The sequence below is a fragment of the Colias croceus genome, chromosome 8, assembly GCF_905220415.1.
Source record: "Colias croceus chromosome 8, ilColCroc2.1".
Classification (NCBI taxonomy): domain Eukaryota; kingdom Metazoa; phylum Arthropoda; class Insecta; order Lepidoptera; family Pieridae; genus Colias; species Colias croceus.
Genome location: NC_059544.1, coordinates 4,297,060 through 4,315,511, shown reverse-complemented (window position 1 = coordinate 4,315,511; position 18,452 = coordinate 4,297,060). Strand labels below are relative to the sequence as shown.

The 18,452-nt window shown below is 29.4% G+C and overlaps 1 protein-coding gene across 1 annotated transcript in view; it reads left to right on the top strand.

Annotated features, from left to right (window-relative positions):
* Nucleotides 1-15,597, top strand: part of LOC123693590 — a 31,024-nt gene extending 15,427 nt beyond the window's left edge. The window contains exons 4-5 of the mRNA XM_045638753.1: nucleotides 5,373-5,474; nucleotides 15,136-15,597. Coding sequence (XP_045494709.1) covers nucleotides 5,373-5,474; nucleotides 15,136-15,179 — 146 coding nt within the window. The 3' untranslated portion in view covers nucleotides 15,180-15,597. The remainder of the gene's footprint in view (nucleotides 1-5,372; nucleotides 5,475-15,135) is intronic.
* Nucleotides 15,598-18,452: the final 2,855 nt, after the last annotated feature.

Genomic DNA, 18,452 nt, shown 5'->3' with positions numbered 1-18,452 from the left:
GTGAGGGTCCGCACTCCGCAGTCCGCTTAATGACAGAATCATGCTTCGCCAAGCAAAAACCGTGGCTTCACAAATGTTCGAAACACGAGGATCCTTCAATCAAAATTAATTATTAATTTTGCAAGTTTGCTTTGTTAGTGAAGTATTGAAATCACTCAGAAATTTGTCTGGTAGAAATTACGGTAGTTTAAACCATAGTGTCATTATCTCTTTTTTTTAATGCTTAACAATATGTTTACTGCTCAGCGATTTTAAACAAATTAACAAACAAGGTCAATAGAGTTTTTATTAAGTGAGCTATCCAATTAAAAATCCCAATTAAATTAGGTGCTAAGGATAATAAAGGCAGTGTTAATTAATTGTTCAAAAATAACCCATCTTCTATATTATAAAATTGCTATTTTGTAAGAATTCTTCGAATGTGAACTGAAAAGATAACCTACATTTTATAACTCCATCATTAATGTGCAGTGTGCTTGTTTATTTGTATAGAATTTTAAAGCAAGATAACTATCAGATTAGGTAACAGTAATTACAAACAGACAAAGTGTCGTTATTCAAACCGCTGATTATCGCATTATTTTAGATGTTCTCTACTTAACCGCAATGCTTACTGCGTTTACGCTGTTATTTCAGATTACGTAATATTTAGCATTTATTTATGTACACTTATACAACATTTAGTAAACTTTTTAAAGTACTTTTTTTGTTAGACAGTTACTAATTATATGGCTATAACAATATAAAATATTGAAATGATAATCTTCAAATAATCTACATAATATGAATTTCTTTAACTCTTACTTATGTATGCAGATAGTATGCAAAGATGGATCATATCATGTTTATATTTAAGAAGCAAAATGGTTGTTTGTTTCACAATAAGTACTTACGAGATAAGATCTCATGTTATAATTTAATGTAATGTCTATATTGAGGTATCACGATCTATGTTGTTGTTACGGTAAATAACCACGTGATTCTACGTTTTCAATGTCATTTTGTAAGCTAAATTTGGTTAATATTAACAATGATAAGGTGATATATGATTATTATTTATTATATCATTGAGATATACTATTTAAAGATTTAACAAAAAAATAAAAATGTTGTGTGGTTTTATGAAACCATGGTAAAAGTGAAACTTTTTTTCACACTATAGACATTTAACTAAATATTATCGTATTTGTACGATAATTATCGTACGTATCGTGCGTCACGCGACATGCGCTACACAGACCAAAAAGTTTGAGACGATGTAATAAAAGTTTCACTTTAACAAATTCTTTCGAAACCTCGTCATATTTACAGATAACGACAACCTTAATGTAATTTTATATAAAAACACATACTACAAGTGTTCATTAATTAATTCAAGATTGTTGGAATATTATGTATAATTTATCTATTTAAGATTCTTTGTAACATAGCAACAGTATTCGTATCAAATAAATTCCGAATAGACATTAAAATTGCATTATATGTATATTGTAAAGGTTATATTGTGATTTAGTCATAAAACAATGATAGTGACCCTTTATTCGATTGAGATTTCTTATCCTGTTTGAAAGTCTATTTCGAATGACTAAGTGTTCCGCTCGGAGAATATGATTCAGTATAGGTTGAAAATCTGCCATATTTACGTATTGAAAAGTTATTAAGCTATTGCATAGCTATTGCGTATATCGCGGGCCTTGAGCACGGGGACCAAATCCAGAAATTCCGTAACGAAAAAACCTCACGCTCCCCACTCCGACGGGCGGGGGTGTGGCTTGAAGGCATGCTATGCAATAGCTTAACGCGGCAGTCCCCGAGTGCCACACGTCTTTTTGTATTGTTAGGAGAGATGATTATATGAGAGAGAAGTGTTTTAATAATTAATTCCTCCTATAGACAACAACAAAAAATCGATAGAAGACCACCTTTAATAGATATGTTTCTGCTCTACATTTTACAAACTCTAGCAGAAAAAGAATAATATTTGGCAATTATAATACTTTCTGAGAGCGATATAATTTATCGGTTGTGTGAATCTGAAACTTATTAAGAAGTAACAAACAAATTATTTTTTATAACGGTTAATTCATTAGGTTATGTTCTTAGTCTGGTATTAAGAGGACAACAATATAATATATTGCAAGATACGTAAAGTAACAAACAATTAACATTTTTATTAAAAGGAATTGTGGTGACCTTCCTGCACTTAATAACTTCATAAACATTCAATCAATACTATCTTTAATTTGTACCAATTAAATTGATTTATATCATTGACACAATATTTTATTGGGCGACTTTCAAAATGTTACTAATTTTGTAAAAATGTTTCCCTTTGCAAATCCATACTAATATTATAAATGCGAAAGTAACTCTGTCTGTCTGTTACTCAATCACGCCTAAACTACCTACTGAACCAATTTTCATGAAATTTGGTATGGAGATATTTTGATACCCGAGAAAGGACATACTTTCTCTTTCTTCTACTTTTTACCCCGGGAAAATGGCGAAATCCCGGAAATCTCACGGGAACGGGAACAATGCGGGTTTTTCTTTGACTGCGCGGGCGAAACCTAGTATGTCATTAATATTATGATTAGTAAATATGTGAACAACTCAAACTTGATTTAATGTAACTAATGATGCATTTTATGTAATACATTTACTCAATTTTAAACAGTATCCTTGAGCCAAAATTTACCTACCATTACACCCACTTTACCCATTAAGTTGCCATACAACATCTTATTTAGTCTACATTATAGTATATAATTTGCTATACGTATAATTGTAAGGTATCTGTTAAGGTCAATGAAAGTCTCAACTATTAAATACAATAGTTTCACGTTTGTCGAATTCTTTGTCTGAATGTTGGAGGTCGATGTTATTATATAATATCTATTACTTTACGATTCATAGTTAATATGATTTTAATTGCAATTTAAAATTCAATCATATAACAATAAATGCACATTTAATAACTGATTATAAAGCATTGTATCATTTATTAAAGTTTTATCAAACATAGCGCGTGCAATGGCAATAAGATCGAATAAGCTTTGTTCAAATAAAAACTAGTATAAATGTTCAACTGAACAATCGGTTCCGTAGGTAAATTTTGCAGGACAGTTACATCTATTTGTTACAATTTTACACTTTTTTGTCTTTCTTTTTAATTTACTTTGACAATATAAGTATTTATATCAACCAAACAACTATATTTAATCATGGGTAAGAAGGTAACATATTATTCAAATGTATAATTATAGTATAGTATAGTTAAGTAAAGAAATTTAAATTTGTTTATATTATTGCAACAGCAGTTTCTTGATCATCAAATATCTCAAACAAAAATGTATATCCTTATAGTATTTCTCGAACTATCGTAAATACAACATTCTGACGTTAAGGCCGTGTACGCGGTCCGTGCGCTGTTTGGCTCAAATATGTGATTTTTCAAACCAGATTGTCCATCAACCACTTATCTTACAAACATATGAATTACTAATAATTTTAGGGAATTTTATTGTCTATATAGTTAGTTAAGAGTTTTTTTCAATTAATACAGTATTTGTGAAAACCATCAAGATAACTGAGCCGATGATTACTTGATTTCACTTTTAGTGTCAATTTCGAAGCTAAAAATATCTGAAATTGCTGACAGATCTAACACACATTTTTTTTAACTAACTGCAAAAATCCTTATTAAAATAGTTAGTTAAAAGATTTTTTTAATTTGGACTCCTAACTTACGAAATTAAAATCCGAACAATGTGAATTTTTTTAGAAATTATACTCGACAAAATGATTATTTTCACCAAGATATTTGACTTAGTTGAATATAATTTATACATATTGCAATAAAAGAACGTATTACTTATAAGATAAAATTTAAAAAATCAACTAAGGTAAAGTTTAAAGTTTAAATTAAAAAATATTATATGTAGGTAACTATAATATTGTTTGTTGATTAGAATATAATTTTATGAAAACTTATTACAGGAGTTTCCAATACGGATATTCGTCAAGTCCAAGCTGTCCAAGTCAATTTTATAATGGGTGTATCTGTTAATACTTACGAAAATAAACATAGTTTTATTTTATTTTTATTTTATTTTATAAAAAATTTTAAGCAGTTTTGATCTACATTATCATTATATCGATATTTTCACATGGCATACTGGTAATGAATATACAAATATAGGTATGTGTAAATAATAATATGTATTAATACCTGTATAAAATTAAATTGTATAATATTATACATGTTAGTATGTACCTACATAATATTAACCCATTGAGCCCCGAGCGGCCCGATCTGACCACGACACAATAGATTTTCTATTGAGTCTGTGATTCTGGGGGCTGAGTTATTAAGTGGATATCTCGTTATTAAGTACAGTATTGTCCACTTATGTAATGTGTCTAATGATATTGAGGACAAAATAAAAAATAAGCAGTATCAAGATCGTTCAGTCCATTTTCCCTAGGGTTGCACACTCAAAATTTTGATTTCCCTAATTGCCATCAGATTCTGGTTTACCTATACCTTTGACAAATTATAATATAGCCTGCTTTATAAAGATCCATACATGTGTGAATTAGTTGATTTATGCAATTTAAACGCGCAATTTGTCATTTCCGCGACATGACCCTCAAATTTTTCCGCGCGCCTAGTTTTTGGCCAATATCAATATTGGAGGTTAATATTACGAAATAATGTCTGGAGTTTGTTATCGATTTAATCGGAAGTTGTTGCAAGTTTACGTCGAAGTGTCGATCAGGCAACAAAAAGATAGATTAATTTACATTATAAGTAAATGTTTTATTACTATTTCTGATAAACCTACTTTTTATGATTGGAATGTAGTTAAAACAAAATTAGCTACTAAATATTAAATATATTATCTCTCAAAGGTTAAATATATAATTAAGAGCTGACAACATGGAATAGGTGCTTATTTGCACGAATCTAAAATAACAACTCACGGTACAGATGTAGACTTAGTTTCAAACTGCAACCGGGTTTATATTCTAAATAGATATTAATTCTTTTTCAGTTTAAACTTTGATAAGTCTAATCACGTTTAAATTTTTAGGCATCTTCTGTATCCATAGTACCTATTTACATCTTACAAAGGTCTTGTATTAATTACTACACAAAAATATAAATTATAACTCCTTTATCAGAGCTAGTAGTTGAAATTCTATAAAAATTGTCTCTACATAGAGACAGCGTTTTTGACACTGCGTTATCCGCAACGGTGCGGTGGATAATTTATATGTATTGTGACGATATAAAAGCGCATAAATAAGTACTTATTATATTAGAGGTTGACTTTGTATTTAGATTTCAATGTTTGATCTGTTTCCAGGGCCCGTAGTATTCCCCCCCTCACCACCCGGGGACTCTTCCCAAACCAGTGGCGTGGTCCCTGGAGCGTCTGGCTATGGCTTCCAACCTCCAGGCTTTCAAGGTAAACCCTACGGCCGGTAAAATGATTGTTGTTAGCTAATGTAGTTAGATAATGTTGCAACCAGAGACAGCTTTACGACTTTGTTTTCGAACTAGGTATCTGTGGCACTTTGCGCTAGAGTTTTAGATACTTGGAGCGAAATCGTCAATGTCTTTGTTACATTTGTTACTATAACTGTCTAAGTATTTGAATAATAAACCATATGTTCTTCATGTAAGATAATTCAAACGATTTTGCTCCCAGTTTTACTTTTATACCTTTTAACCCCTTCATTTCTTTATGTTTTGCATATTGTGATATTTGTTTTAAGTTTTTAAGTTTCTCTTGTCTCGTTGAGCTGTCTGTTTTAATGGTTGTTTAGTTGTTGATTTAATTTTCATTTTAAATAGAATGTTGTAACTTATTACTAGATTCAATAGTATGGTTTTGTTTGGATATGCGTGTGATTGCACAAATTGCTACCTAAATAAAAAATAAAAACAATTTATTGTCACTTTGTATATATCTATTTTTGTATCATACGTTTATGGTAAAATATGCATGCACGTTTGTATTCTTATGTAACATGTTTTTTTGTTTTTGTTGTGTTGTGTATAAAGCTGTACATAATATAGCCGATGTAAATATTTATTTCTTTTTGTAACAATAAATATTAAGAATTGTTTCCTGTTTCATTAGTAATCCTTGTTGGTAAGTATGCGATGCGGATTCCATTGTTGGAACCTGGTCGGTTCTCTCACTTTTACGCTTAAGTAGCGTAGGTATATTCTATAAATATGGAATGAAATGTGAATGCTATAACAGGCTATAACATGAACTATATAAATTATATCATAGTGAGAAGAATGGTATGGTTAAATGAAACTGTCAGAAATTTAGTAATTATAAAAATATAAAAACTTATTGATAGAATCCTTGATAGAATCACTCATAGATGAACCTCTTTGCTATTATACAGGACTCACTAGTCACTAAAAGACTTGAACCGTGACGTACTTACATAATATGTACAATATATTGATTGATTGTTACATGATTGTTAAAAATATTCGATTAAATTCTTTTTTGTAAAAATAAATTCTCACATTTTAACAACCCATTTATCAATATTTTAATTAACTGCAAACACTAAAAAAACCAAATACTACATCATATCAATCTACATAATTCCCGACATTGATTAAAATGTATTCAACACAGGTATTCAACATCGAAATTCAAGTATTACTTGCCACGCTAACATGGTTATTAATTCAATTAATTTTACATAAATAATAATATAATTCTATAGCTAATGGTGAAATATTTTTTATTTGCTTGACCACCGAAACCTTAGGTTCCGGCACGACTAAGTACGACGACCTTGGAAATGCCGGATCAACGAGATTTATGAGTAGACTTCCTACAATTAGATTGTCACATTTCATCAAGATATATTTAAGTAACAATTGGCACTATTTATCATGTTTGATAAATTAATAATCTACTGGTTTGTGCTGTTTGTACCAATAATTGTTAGCTCCATTAATTTTATTTCAAGTATCATTAGGATTTTTGTATGATTATAATTGATTGCTTATTGGGGTATTACTTCACGGTCTATTATTTGTTTTATTTGTTAAACTGTATGGTTGTTTGTTTTATTTGTTTTTATTTAAGTTGCTGTCACTTGATAATCTGTAAAATTAAGTTACTGTTAAACAAGGTGAGGTTATGAGCATGTCATAAAGAAACAACTTAAAGAATGAAACAAACAACTATAAATACTAAATAAAATATTAAAACCTCTTCTAGGTTTATCCATACAAACATACACCGGAAAAACATACCATTCAATTTAAAGCCCGGTCAAAGGGTCATAACTCAAAACGAGCTGTCAATTATTCATGTCCGCTCTTTTTAATTATATTTAGCAAAATTTCCCGATGACTTCATTCATACTTCGGGTTCAGTGTTAACTCGGGTGGCCAGCATTCAATTTGGTTTCTCTTAATCTCCCCAAACCCCTTGGTACGGTCAAACGAATTTTAATTATGAAATTGACATATCAAGTACGAGGCCAGCGACGCGAGAATTTTATGATTTAATAAAAGAGTTTGTATTAATTGAATCCGCCTCTGCCATTTTCTAGCTGGGGCTTTGTTATTTACCTAATGAATATTTATATGTTTGCACTTGTAAAGGGATTCCCGTGTGTGTTGAATTAATTCGTAGGAAAGAAAATCCATTTTTTGCATTATTCAGTGCAACGTGTGTTGTGTTGTTATTATGAATTTGTATCAAGTAATGAATAGTTAATTTTAGAACAAGTTTTTTCAGGTTCGTTAGAGTGAATCTTGATCTTTATAGGGATATAGAGCCATAATAGTAAAGTATAGTAAAAAAGATAAAATGCTATTTACATCACTATCCCAATATATTTTTCAACAACTCGACTAAATAGGAATTGATTTTTTAATTTATAACCGTAAATTACACATACACCTAAAATAAATCATATTTATATTCATAATTTTATTTACTTAAATAAAAACCTGTTGATTTCATGGCTGTCGCTCAAATAATATTCAAGTTGCGATATTTAAATAAACAAATTTATTACGACAAGGAAACACTCACGCTAGCTATAAAATAAAATATTGGCAGCTGAAAATCGTTAAGAAATGATAAATGTCTCAGGCCTAATGAATTATTTATAAGTAGAAATCTTTAAGGCCGCTGGCTGTTACGTAGTACAAAAGCAATCACTTTAAAACTATTATCGTTTTAATTGGTTCTTGTAGCAAATGTTTGGACATATAAAGAAAGTAAATGTGTTGTTTATGAATGTCACAAGAATAATTAGTTCACCTTCACTAACTTTACATTACCTATACTTATTTTAAATCATTATGAATACTTTATACAAATAATGAGCAAAGGTACCTCATTATTAAAACACGACATATTGATAAAAATGATTCCAATTAAAAATGTTAACAAGCAAAATGGTAATAATGCAAGTCAGATAGAGGAATATGTTATTACATATACTTAATATACATAACGAAAGAAGTTATCTTTTGTAAGTACATATTATGAATACTTATAAATTTTAACGTGAATAATAATGAGGTGGTCGCTTAGATTCGATAACTACGTACAAATTGGCTAGGATCATTGGTTACGCCTAGCAAACATTAGGCACAAGGTGATTATATTATAGTTAACTATAGTATAACGTAGTATACTATAATATTGTTAGGAATTGTATCCTTCGCGTGTTCCCTGACCGCACGCATTTCACGGGCTGATTGTTTTTGGAGGTCTGACTGTATTTTTATGATCGAAATAGATATATAGTCTTTTGAAAGGTAATCAGCATACATCCACAACGATTTAAAACACAATCTTATTGAATCACGATACGAGGAAGGGAACAATTACTTATGGATAAGTTTAGAACGATGTAAAATTGATGTAGGCGTTATCTATAAACCGGGCTATACTAACTGTCAAAAATTCCTTGAAATGTATGAATCGCAATTACAACAAAGGCACAGAGCTATTATTTTTGGAGATTTTAATATCGACTTGTTAACAAAAGATAAAAATACCAAACTATACAAATATACTCTTAAGTGTAATGGACATATATTACTCAATAAACTAACTAAAAAATACAGCACAAGAGACTCTTCAAAAAAATCTATCATTGACCATGTAAGTACGAACCTTCGAAATGATAATTTTCATTTCGCAATAATAAACTCATGTATTTCCGACCATAAGCACATATACGTAGAATTAAAAAAATATTTACCCCCAAAAAGTGTTAAAACTCAATATAAAGCAATTAATTACGAAAGATTATCATCCCTGTCTGACTCCATAGTTGATACTGAAATAAACAAAGATTATACAATATTAGAAAATAAAATTAAATCTATTATAGATAAAAGTAAGATTACTAAAACTAAATTTCTAAATCTGCCCCGAAAAGACTGGATAAACAAAGCAATTTTAACAGAAATTAACGAAAGAAATTTATTATGGTCTCAACTAAAAAACAACCCTAAAAATAAAAACCTTCAAATAAAATTTAACACTCAAAAAATAAAGGTAAAAAAATTTATTCAAGACACAAAAGATTCTTACTATTACCAAGAATTTACAAGGAATATAAATAAACCCAAGAAATTATGGACTTTAGTAAATAAATTAGCTAATAACAAAACTGTAAAATGTACTTTACCTACTAAATTACTTATAAATTCTGAATATATTACCGAGCCAAATGAAATATGCCAGATATTTAATCAATATTTTTCTACAATAGGATCTCGTCTAGCAAATTTAATACCCCTACAATATCAAACCAACTCTTCCTCAACCTTACCTAAATCACCATCAAAAAAGTACGAATTATCCACTTTTGATCCGTGTACACCTAATGAAATTTTAAAAATTATAAATAACCTTAATTCAAACTGTAGTACAGGTCTTGATGGTATTACCACAAAAGCAATTAAATGCATTAAAGAAAAATTGAATCATACCTTAAGCGATTGTTTCAACCAAGCTATAAGTCAAGGACGTTTTCCGGATTCGTTAAAAATAGCGAAGGTAACTCCTATCTATAAGAGTGGTTCAAAATTTGAACCTGGTAACTATAGGCCAATTTCGGTGTTGCCAGTGTTGTCAAAAATATTAGAGAAAATTTTACACACGAGATTAGAAAAATATTTAGACTCATTTAATTTTATTTCAGTGCGTCAATACGGTTTTAAGCCAAAAAGTAACACTCTGTCAGCGACTATAGACCTGACTACTAAAATAAAACAGAACATTGACGCAAAAAATTTAGTTTTGGGAGTATTTATTGACCTACAAAAGGCCTTCGATACCGTTTCTCACGAACTTTTAATAAAGAAATTAGCATCCATTAACATTACTGGTAAAGCACTAGACATGCTGAAATCATATTTAAAAAATCGATCACAAATCGTTAAAATAGATAACTACAATAGCATTCCCTTACCAATTACGTGTGGCATACCACAAGGTTCGATTTTAGGCCCATTGCTTTTTTTTAATTTATATTAATAATTTACAAGATTTAAAACTAAATGGTCATCTAACACTTTATGCGGATGACACCTGTCTGTTTTATTTTGGTCCCTCTATACATGACATGATAAAGCAAGCACAAAACGATTTAAATAAATTAAATAAATGGTTTCAATACAATCTACTAACAATAAATATATCTAAAACGTGTTATATTAAATTCAAAGCTCAGAACAAAATTATTCCACCACACGCTCCACTTAAAATTAACGGTGTTGTATTAGAACATAAAACCCACGAGAAATACCTAGGTTTGCGAATCGACAGCTCTCTAAAATGGAATTATCACATCGACCACCTAAAAAATAAATTATCAGCACTTCTTAGATCTCTGCGTAATATCACTTCTTGCATTCCTCATAAATTACGCCACACCATCTACAACACGTTAGTCAAACCTCACCTAATGTATTTAATAGAAGTATGGGGTAGCGCTTACAAAAATAAATTAGCGCCACTACAAATTTTACAAAATAAAATTATTAAAACCATTTTTAAATATCCTTTTTTAACTTCTACAAATAAAATCTACGACGATACTAAAATAATGAATTTAAAACAATTATACTTTTATAATACGTGTATGTTCATCCACAAAGCGCTACATAAAAACATAAATACAAATATAATATTCTCAACATCAAATCGCCACTATCCTAATAGACGAGCTAGCTATCTTGCCCTCCCGAAGATCCGAACGAATTATGGAAGGCGAACGGCAACATACGAGGGAGCACGTTTCTATAACGGATTGCCAAGCAAATTAAAAAGTGTAAACTCATTCATTGTATTCAAAAAACAATTAGCGAAACACATCCTGGAAGACCACACGCTCAAACTTTGAATGCAATGAATGAGTACCTAACCTAAACTTATGTTTATAGTATGTAACTTACTCTAAATTTTTAACTAACGAATGATATTTTTTATAAATACCTATGTTTAAAATTTAAGTTTCTCATGTAAGTGACTTAATGTCTTAATGGGAATAAATGTCTTTAAACCTTAAACCTTAATGAGTGATGGGTATAGTCAAGTGTTTTAAACTATCTGGTACTGTCTTATTTAGGTAAGTTTTGTTAAAAAAGGCTGGATTCGTACTTTTGATAAAGCCCTGAATTGTATATAGATTTTTTTCACTTTTTATTGATAAAGTCAACAACAAATATTACAGAATAATATTATCAACATAATAATTATAATAGGTACAGTTTTTTTCAAATTAATCACCTCTTGGCACCGCACTAAAAAGATTGTTTGTTAATGTTAAACTAAATGCTGAAAGACAATATTGATACATAGTTCACACTCCAATCCATTCCTTGACTTCCACCTAGCCAACTCAAAACGGTCCATGGTGATGTCAATGTCAATGAACATACCTCAATAGAAAACATTATATTAGCTTATTATATACATTATAAACTTGTTATACCCGGCGCGACCTAAGATGATCCCTATGACACTGACAGTTATTCTCAAGAGACAAACTTGTAATGGCGTCACCATTAAATTAGAAACGTATTGGAGGCGTCTAAAAATGGTATTTATTAATTTTTAAGTAGCTTTATGCCATTACAATGATATTCCGTTGGAATTATAACAATTCTTAACATTAACGAGAAATTAGATCAATCTGACTTTACGTTTACGTCCTTCAAAACTTACATCGTTGGCATTTATCGACTAGTGCGGAAAGTATCGATAAACAAATTTCGATAATGGAAACGAGTTCACATTTTTTCCATGCTTAAGCTATAGTTCATTCACTATTTAATGGAACAGAACATCGCAGCATAATTAATTAATTAATTACCGTTCGCGTTAATTTACTTACCTATGGTAATATAAGTTTTTTAGGAAAATTAAATGGGGGATTCCATTTTCATGATAAAATAATATACACTGTGTTAAACGGGTTAAAAATTACGAGAAAATGATAAGGTGCATTTTTATGTTTTGGAAAACTTTTGTTTTACTTACCGTTTCGTTTACATAATAGACGTTAAAAATTCATTTTATAATATTTGTAAAAACATGTTTACCGACGTGGCTGAATGCAAACCACGCCTTTGCCTATAAAATAGTAAAGTATCGACACGATCCATCATACGAGCAATCACTAAGACGAACTGTCATAGGGATCATCTTAGGCCGCGCTGGGTATAACAATGCTTATGAAATATAAGTGCAGTGTTTAGCAATTTTCTTTTCTATGCCAAGGATGTGGGCTCGACTACAATTAAAATCATTACACAGATAAAGCATTGTTTTTTAAGATATGTCAGATAGAAGCTTCATTGACAAAGGCTTTTCGGACACTATAATTAGTTTGAAAATTGTTAAATTTAGAATTTAAATAAAATAGCTATAATAGATATTAGGATTGTAAAATATCTCTATCTTCTTTTAAATTCGGTACCTAACTAGTTAAAGCTATTATAATAATTAGGGCTGAAATTATTTATTTACAATTCCTTACCTATCTTATTCTTAAAAATTTATTGAATAAATGAAAGGATTTTAATACATTTTAAGATATTAATATTGAAAGAACCTTTTTAATACATTTAAATGGAAGCGAAATACAATTTTTCAAACATGAAATAGTTTAAATTCTACACGACTGCAGAGTAAAGATGAAAAATACATCGTCGTGTGAATGTGCATTGTCTGTTTATGTTCAAAAGTAAAAGAAATCACATGTTACATTTCAGATAGAAGTATCGTGTCTTGTCACAAGGCGTGCCCTCTGAAGCTAGGGTGTCTCTGAGGCATTGAAAAGCGAGACTAGTTTAAATTTAAGTAATATTTGACGTGAAACATGTATTACTTTGGGAGTATTTGAGTTATGTGCCGTGAAGGTAAATTTGTGACGGTCATAACCTAAAATAAATTCTTATATAGACAGGATGTCTCGTGATGGCAGACGTTTGATTTGTGCAACAATTCATGCTTTTAGGGCATTCCATCAGCATAATCCTCAATGCGGAGTGTGTTATGTATGATAATTTATATATTTTAATAAGCATAAATGTTTTTTTCTGCTATTATTAACATTACTTGGGTAAAATTCTAGGTATACACGACATTAATAGAACAATTTTTTTAAACAGTTTTTTTTAAATTCAAGAAAAATATGTACTTAGTCGAGTGTAAAAAAAAAAGTTTGTCACTGAATTGATCGAACTTACTCTACTTGACTTTCTCTCTGAATAATGAATTCAAGTACACCAATTAATCTTCAGTTTTTGTACTTTCTTATTTAAAAATGCGTCTAAGATACTTCTAATTACCCAGTATACTAAACTACTTTCTCATATGCACCATACTCGCGTCGGAATTGACGTGTCTCGCCGCGGCGGCGCCACACCGGAACTCAACTGAAGGGTTGCGCTACAAATCAACTTATGAGAAACGCCACAAAAGGAAACTTCGTGCATTTCACTCCCGAACCGTGAAAACTCCAGTTACGATATCACCCTTCAAAACAATTCATCTACACTTGGGCAAAGAACATCTTTGTTTGATATGTGATCGTGGGATGATTTTATGTGTATTGTTTCATAATATGCACTTTACTTCTTGAATATTATACGAAAATACTGTTCAACAAATATGTCAAACTCAGTTAAAGTTGGACAAATAAAATTTTTGAAATAGAAATACAAAATACATACATTGCTTTGTCCACCACACATGTATAATATAGTCACATGCACAGCATGCAGTTTGCACTGATGTCCATTTTTGTACAGTCCAGTACCAATACAATTTTTTAAACTAGGCAAAGGTAAGAGTCGTAAAATGAAAGGGTCTACCCTTTCATTCTACTACTCTTACCTATCAATTACTGCACATTTGATTCTGTATTACGTGATATTACGAAACTAACAATATCTGTAGCTATCATCAAGCTAACAAGCGAAGGGTATACTTTAATACGTACCAGTAGACGATAGCAGACTAAGGATGGTATATTAAGATAATAAACAATAATAATAGATAATTAATTAAGGATGCTGTGTTTTATTTCGGACGTTGTTTAAACATAATCTAACAGATATGAGCATATTGTAAAATAAATAAGACAATAAAATATTAATTTTAAACATGACAAGCTATGTCGAAGGAAGAAGCCTTGGTATTTAAAATAAATATAATAAAAATGTTACCTTTGAATATTTAATTATATTTTAACAAAATTTGCCTGAATATGCTTTATAATTTCTTATTTAAAACTTTATTTTGCGTCATAAAAAGCATTTCATATGACGCAAGAGAATTATAAATAAATAAATAATATATTAAAATGTATAATAACAAATTAATAAAAGGCATGTTTCATTAAGATTCCAATAAGGTCATTATAATTTCCGATATGGTAGCACTCATTGTAAAGAAAATAAATATGTACCTAATAAATATAATCAAGAGCTTTTATTCTAAATTGCAATGATCTTAAAAATTAATTACTTGGAATGAAGTCAATAATATTACCTACTGTATAATATAATGAATATACATAGTAATTATAAATATTTATTTTCAGGTATACCAAGATACTTCTACAGCAGATATTTTGGAAGAAGATAAAACTTAAGAAAGGCCTTGCAACTAATAATTCGGACCCCTCTTAGTACTTGTATAAATATATGTACAATACATCCACTTATTTACTTAATTACATTTAAATTAGTAAAAAAAACCATGTAAATATTATGATAAATCTGTGATAAAACTGAAAAGGATGTCCCAGTGTTGTATAATATCTTAACTTAGCTAATTATATAATAAGGACCAAAAGAAACAATAATTTATCATTGTTAGGCATCTTTAAACAATCTCAGTAAAAATCCAACTAGTTTTAAAGTTGCTTAAAACAATTCAATAAGATGTTTTAAATTGTAAAGGCGGATTATCTTATATCACTTTAAGTACATACGCTTTGACGATCAATTAAAACTAAGCACTTTTTAAATACCTGATTCCATTAAACAGGATTTAAAGTTTATATTTTTATGTCTATTACTAGTGGTCCGCCCCGGCTTCGCCCGTGGTACCTACATGTTTAAACTATCCTATCTCTCAAGTTGGATCGAACTGCACATGGTGTGCGAATTTTATTATAATCGTTTAAGTGGTTTAGGAGTCCATTGAGGAAAAACATTGTGACACGAGATTTATATATATTAAGATATGTTTTGGTCCATTTTTGAAGTTTAATGATGAGATTTTAAATAGTCAGGAAATATTGGCCGAAAATAAGATAATATGGTTTTGAGCAGAATATAAAAATAAAGCAATTTTTTTTGAGATAAAACTCACACATAGAAGTTATTGTATATAATATTCTTATAGATACTCCATTTTACGTACTAATAATGTAAAGTAATGTAAAAATGTTTCTATAGAAATATACTTCAATATTGTAAACTATCATGTTTTCATAGTATGTATAATATTAAAAAAGATTTGATTGCTTATAATAATAAAAAAAAAAAACTAAAAAAAACCTACTGGAATTATTGTGAACAGTTTTCACGTATCTATTTCATTTTTGTAGAATTAGAAAGTATACAACTAGTCGTAAATAACGAACAAATAAAAACGAAACTCGATTTAGTAATATCCTTATTATGGAAATATTTCAACGAAATTTATTTAGATATTCGCTTATTTAATAAAGGATATGATATTCAGTAGGTCTTTTTAAACTTCAAGGTGTTCAAATAGAATATTATGTTGTTATTACGTAATATTTTGATAAAGGGTAGTCGCAAAATATTATGTAATGAGATGCACTAAAATTATTTGAAATATTGCGTGGTGTTTCATTTTCAGAAACTAAATTTTAAGAAAAGTATATTTTTACAGTTTAAAAATCTTATATACCCATTACCCATATAAAATTTTATATTTTTCCATCTATAATTATTAAGACTGGAACAGATGTTTGTTATCCACTGAAAATGTAACATATACGCAAGCGATTCATATATTTTATCATTTTAAAATAAACGAGGCTTACTATTTTTATAAATAGTTCAATTGTAATATTAGATAAGATACATAATTTTATATAATTTTACAAGAAACACTTTTAGAAGTGGTCGAATACTTGATGTTTGTTAATAAACGTGTTCATTCTTAAATCTTAACTTATGTATGATTGTCATTAATGTTGTATTTGAATGTGTAAAATAAAACATTTTAAGTACTGGTTTTTTTATTTTGGTTTTATTATATCACTTGGCGGAAGTTATACACCGTCGACACCGGCGTTTAGAATGTATTGTTTTGTAATTTTGTGATAATGACGTTATTTGGAGGTTTTAGGAACGTGATATTTAACTTTGTAATGTTTATAATTTTAAAGTGTTTGTACAGATTACGTAAAGGTATGCTTTTTTAAGGATAGAGCGGACAAAAAAGCTGCTGGATCTCTAACATTTACGTATCCCTTACGCCTCAGCAAATAGAGTAGTTACGGGTCCTCGGCTCCCCTACTCATCACACAATAGCATTCACATGCTATTACTACATACTATTTGACGCCGATCTTCTGTGAGGTAGTGGAACCTTTCCCGGTGTGACTTGGCCGTTCGCGTTGGCCGTAGGTACTCTATTCCTATATAAGAAAATATTAATATTAATTCAAGAGAAAATGATTCGCTTTGTTCAAAAAGAGATCCATATCACAGAAAGGAATTTCATATAATTCCTGTGTATGAAATACTTTCATTTTATAAAAATATAGTTCACAAAACAAAATCAATAGCGCCTTGATAAAAAATAATAGCAAAGGCTCGGTTAAACGAATTTGCATGGGTAAAATTTGTCCTCTATTTATTTCGTATAAAATAGTTTGAAGCGACCGCAATCCTATAATCCTTGGAGGATAGGAAATATGTAGTGAAGGCAAATGAGATTTGTCAGATGTAGTGAGGAGCTACTTTGTACGCCATCTATGCGTCATTTCATCGCCTAAACGAAATTCAACGTGTTACTTTGAAGATATATTAGAGAAGATACGCTATGTTGGTATTTTTCACAATATTTTAATATTATTACTAATAAGTAATTATAGTATATGAGATTCTAATAAGAATCGAATGGAATATTATTGAATTGTCCAATTAATTAAATAAGTAGACGAATTATACACAATAATATATTTATTTACATATATAATTGAAGTCTAGTTACTAGAAAAACTCGGTACGTACCTGCCTAGTTTATTTCTAATTTAAAAACCTGAATATTATCTTTCTTTAACTTCATTTTTCACTATTGAATAGATGGATAGAATATTATTGATAAGATTTCTGCTGTAATATATTCTTACGTTAAAAGCCGGTGTCTTACAGGGCTATTTATTTTTAAATTAGATTCAGTTTCGGATGCAACCAATATATTCGTACTTTGTATTCGAATTTTTGCCATTATGCGTATGACTTCAAAGGATTTTACCTTTATAAAAAAGAATTTCGCTATTATATTCGGTTTTGCCATATTTATATTATTATATTCCATATTTTTATCATTATTATTTTATTCTCTTTATTCTTCAGTTTATTATGTTTACATTTCAATGAATTTTTTGTAGGATTCTATTGTAAAACAATATGATATTTCTTAAATAATGTTTACTCTATTTTAGGTGCCTACTCTGTAAAGTTGCAGGTAATTGGTCAAGATCTATCCTGTAAAATAATACAATAAAGCGTTAGAAAATTTAATTATTTATTGTATAATTAATATATACTTACATAAGATTATATATATGGACACAATATGGACTCAGAAAGTGGGTATCTGGAATTACCAAAGCGATTAATTATTTCTTTCAATATTTTACGAAGTGTT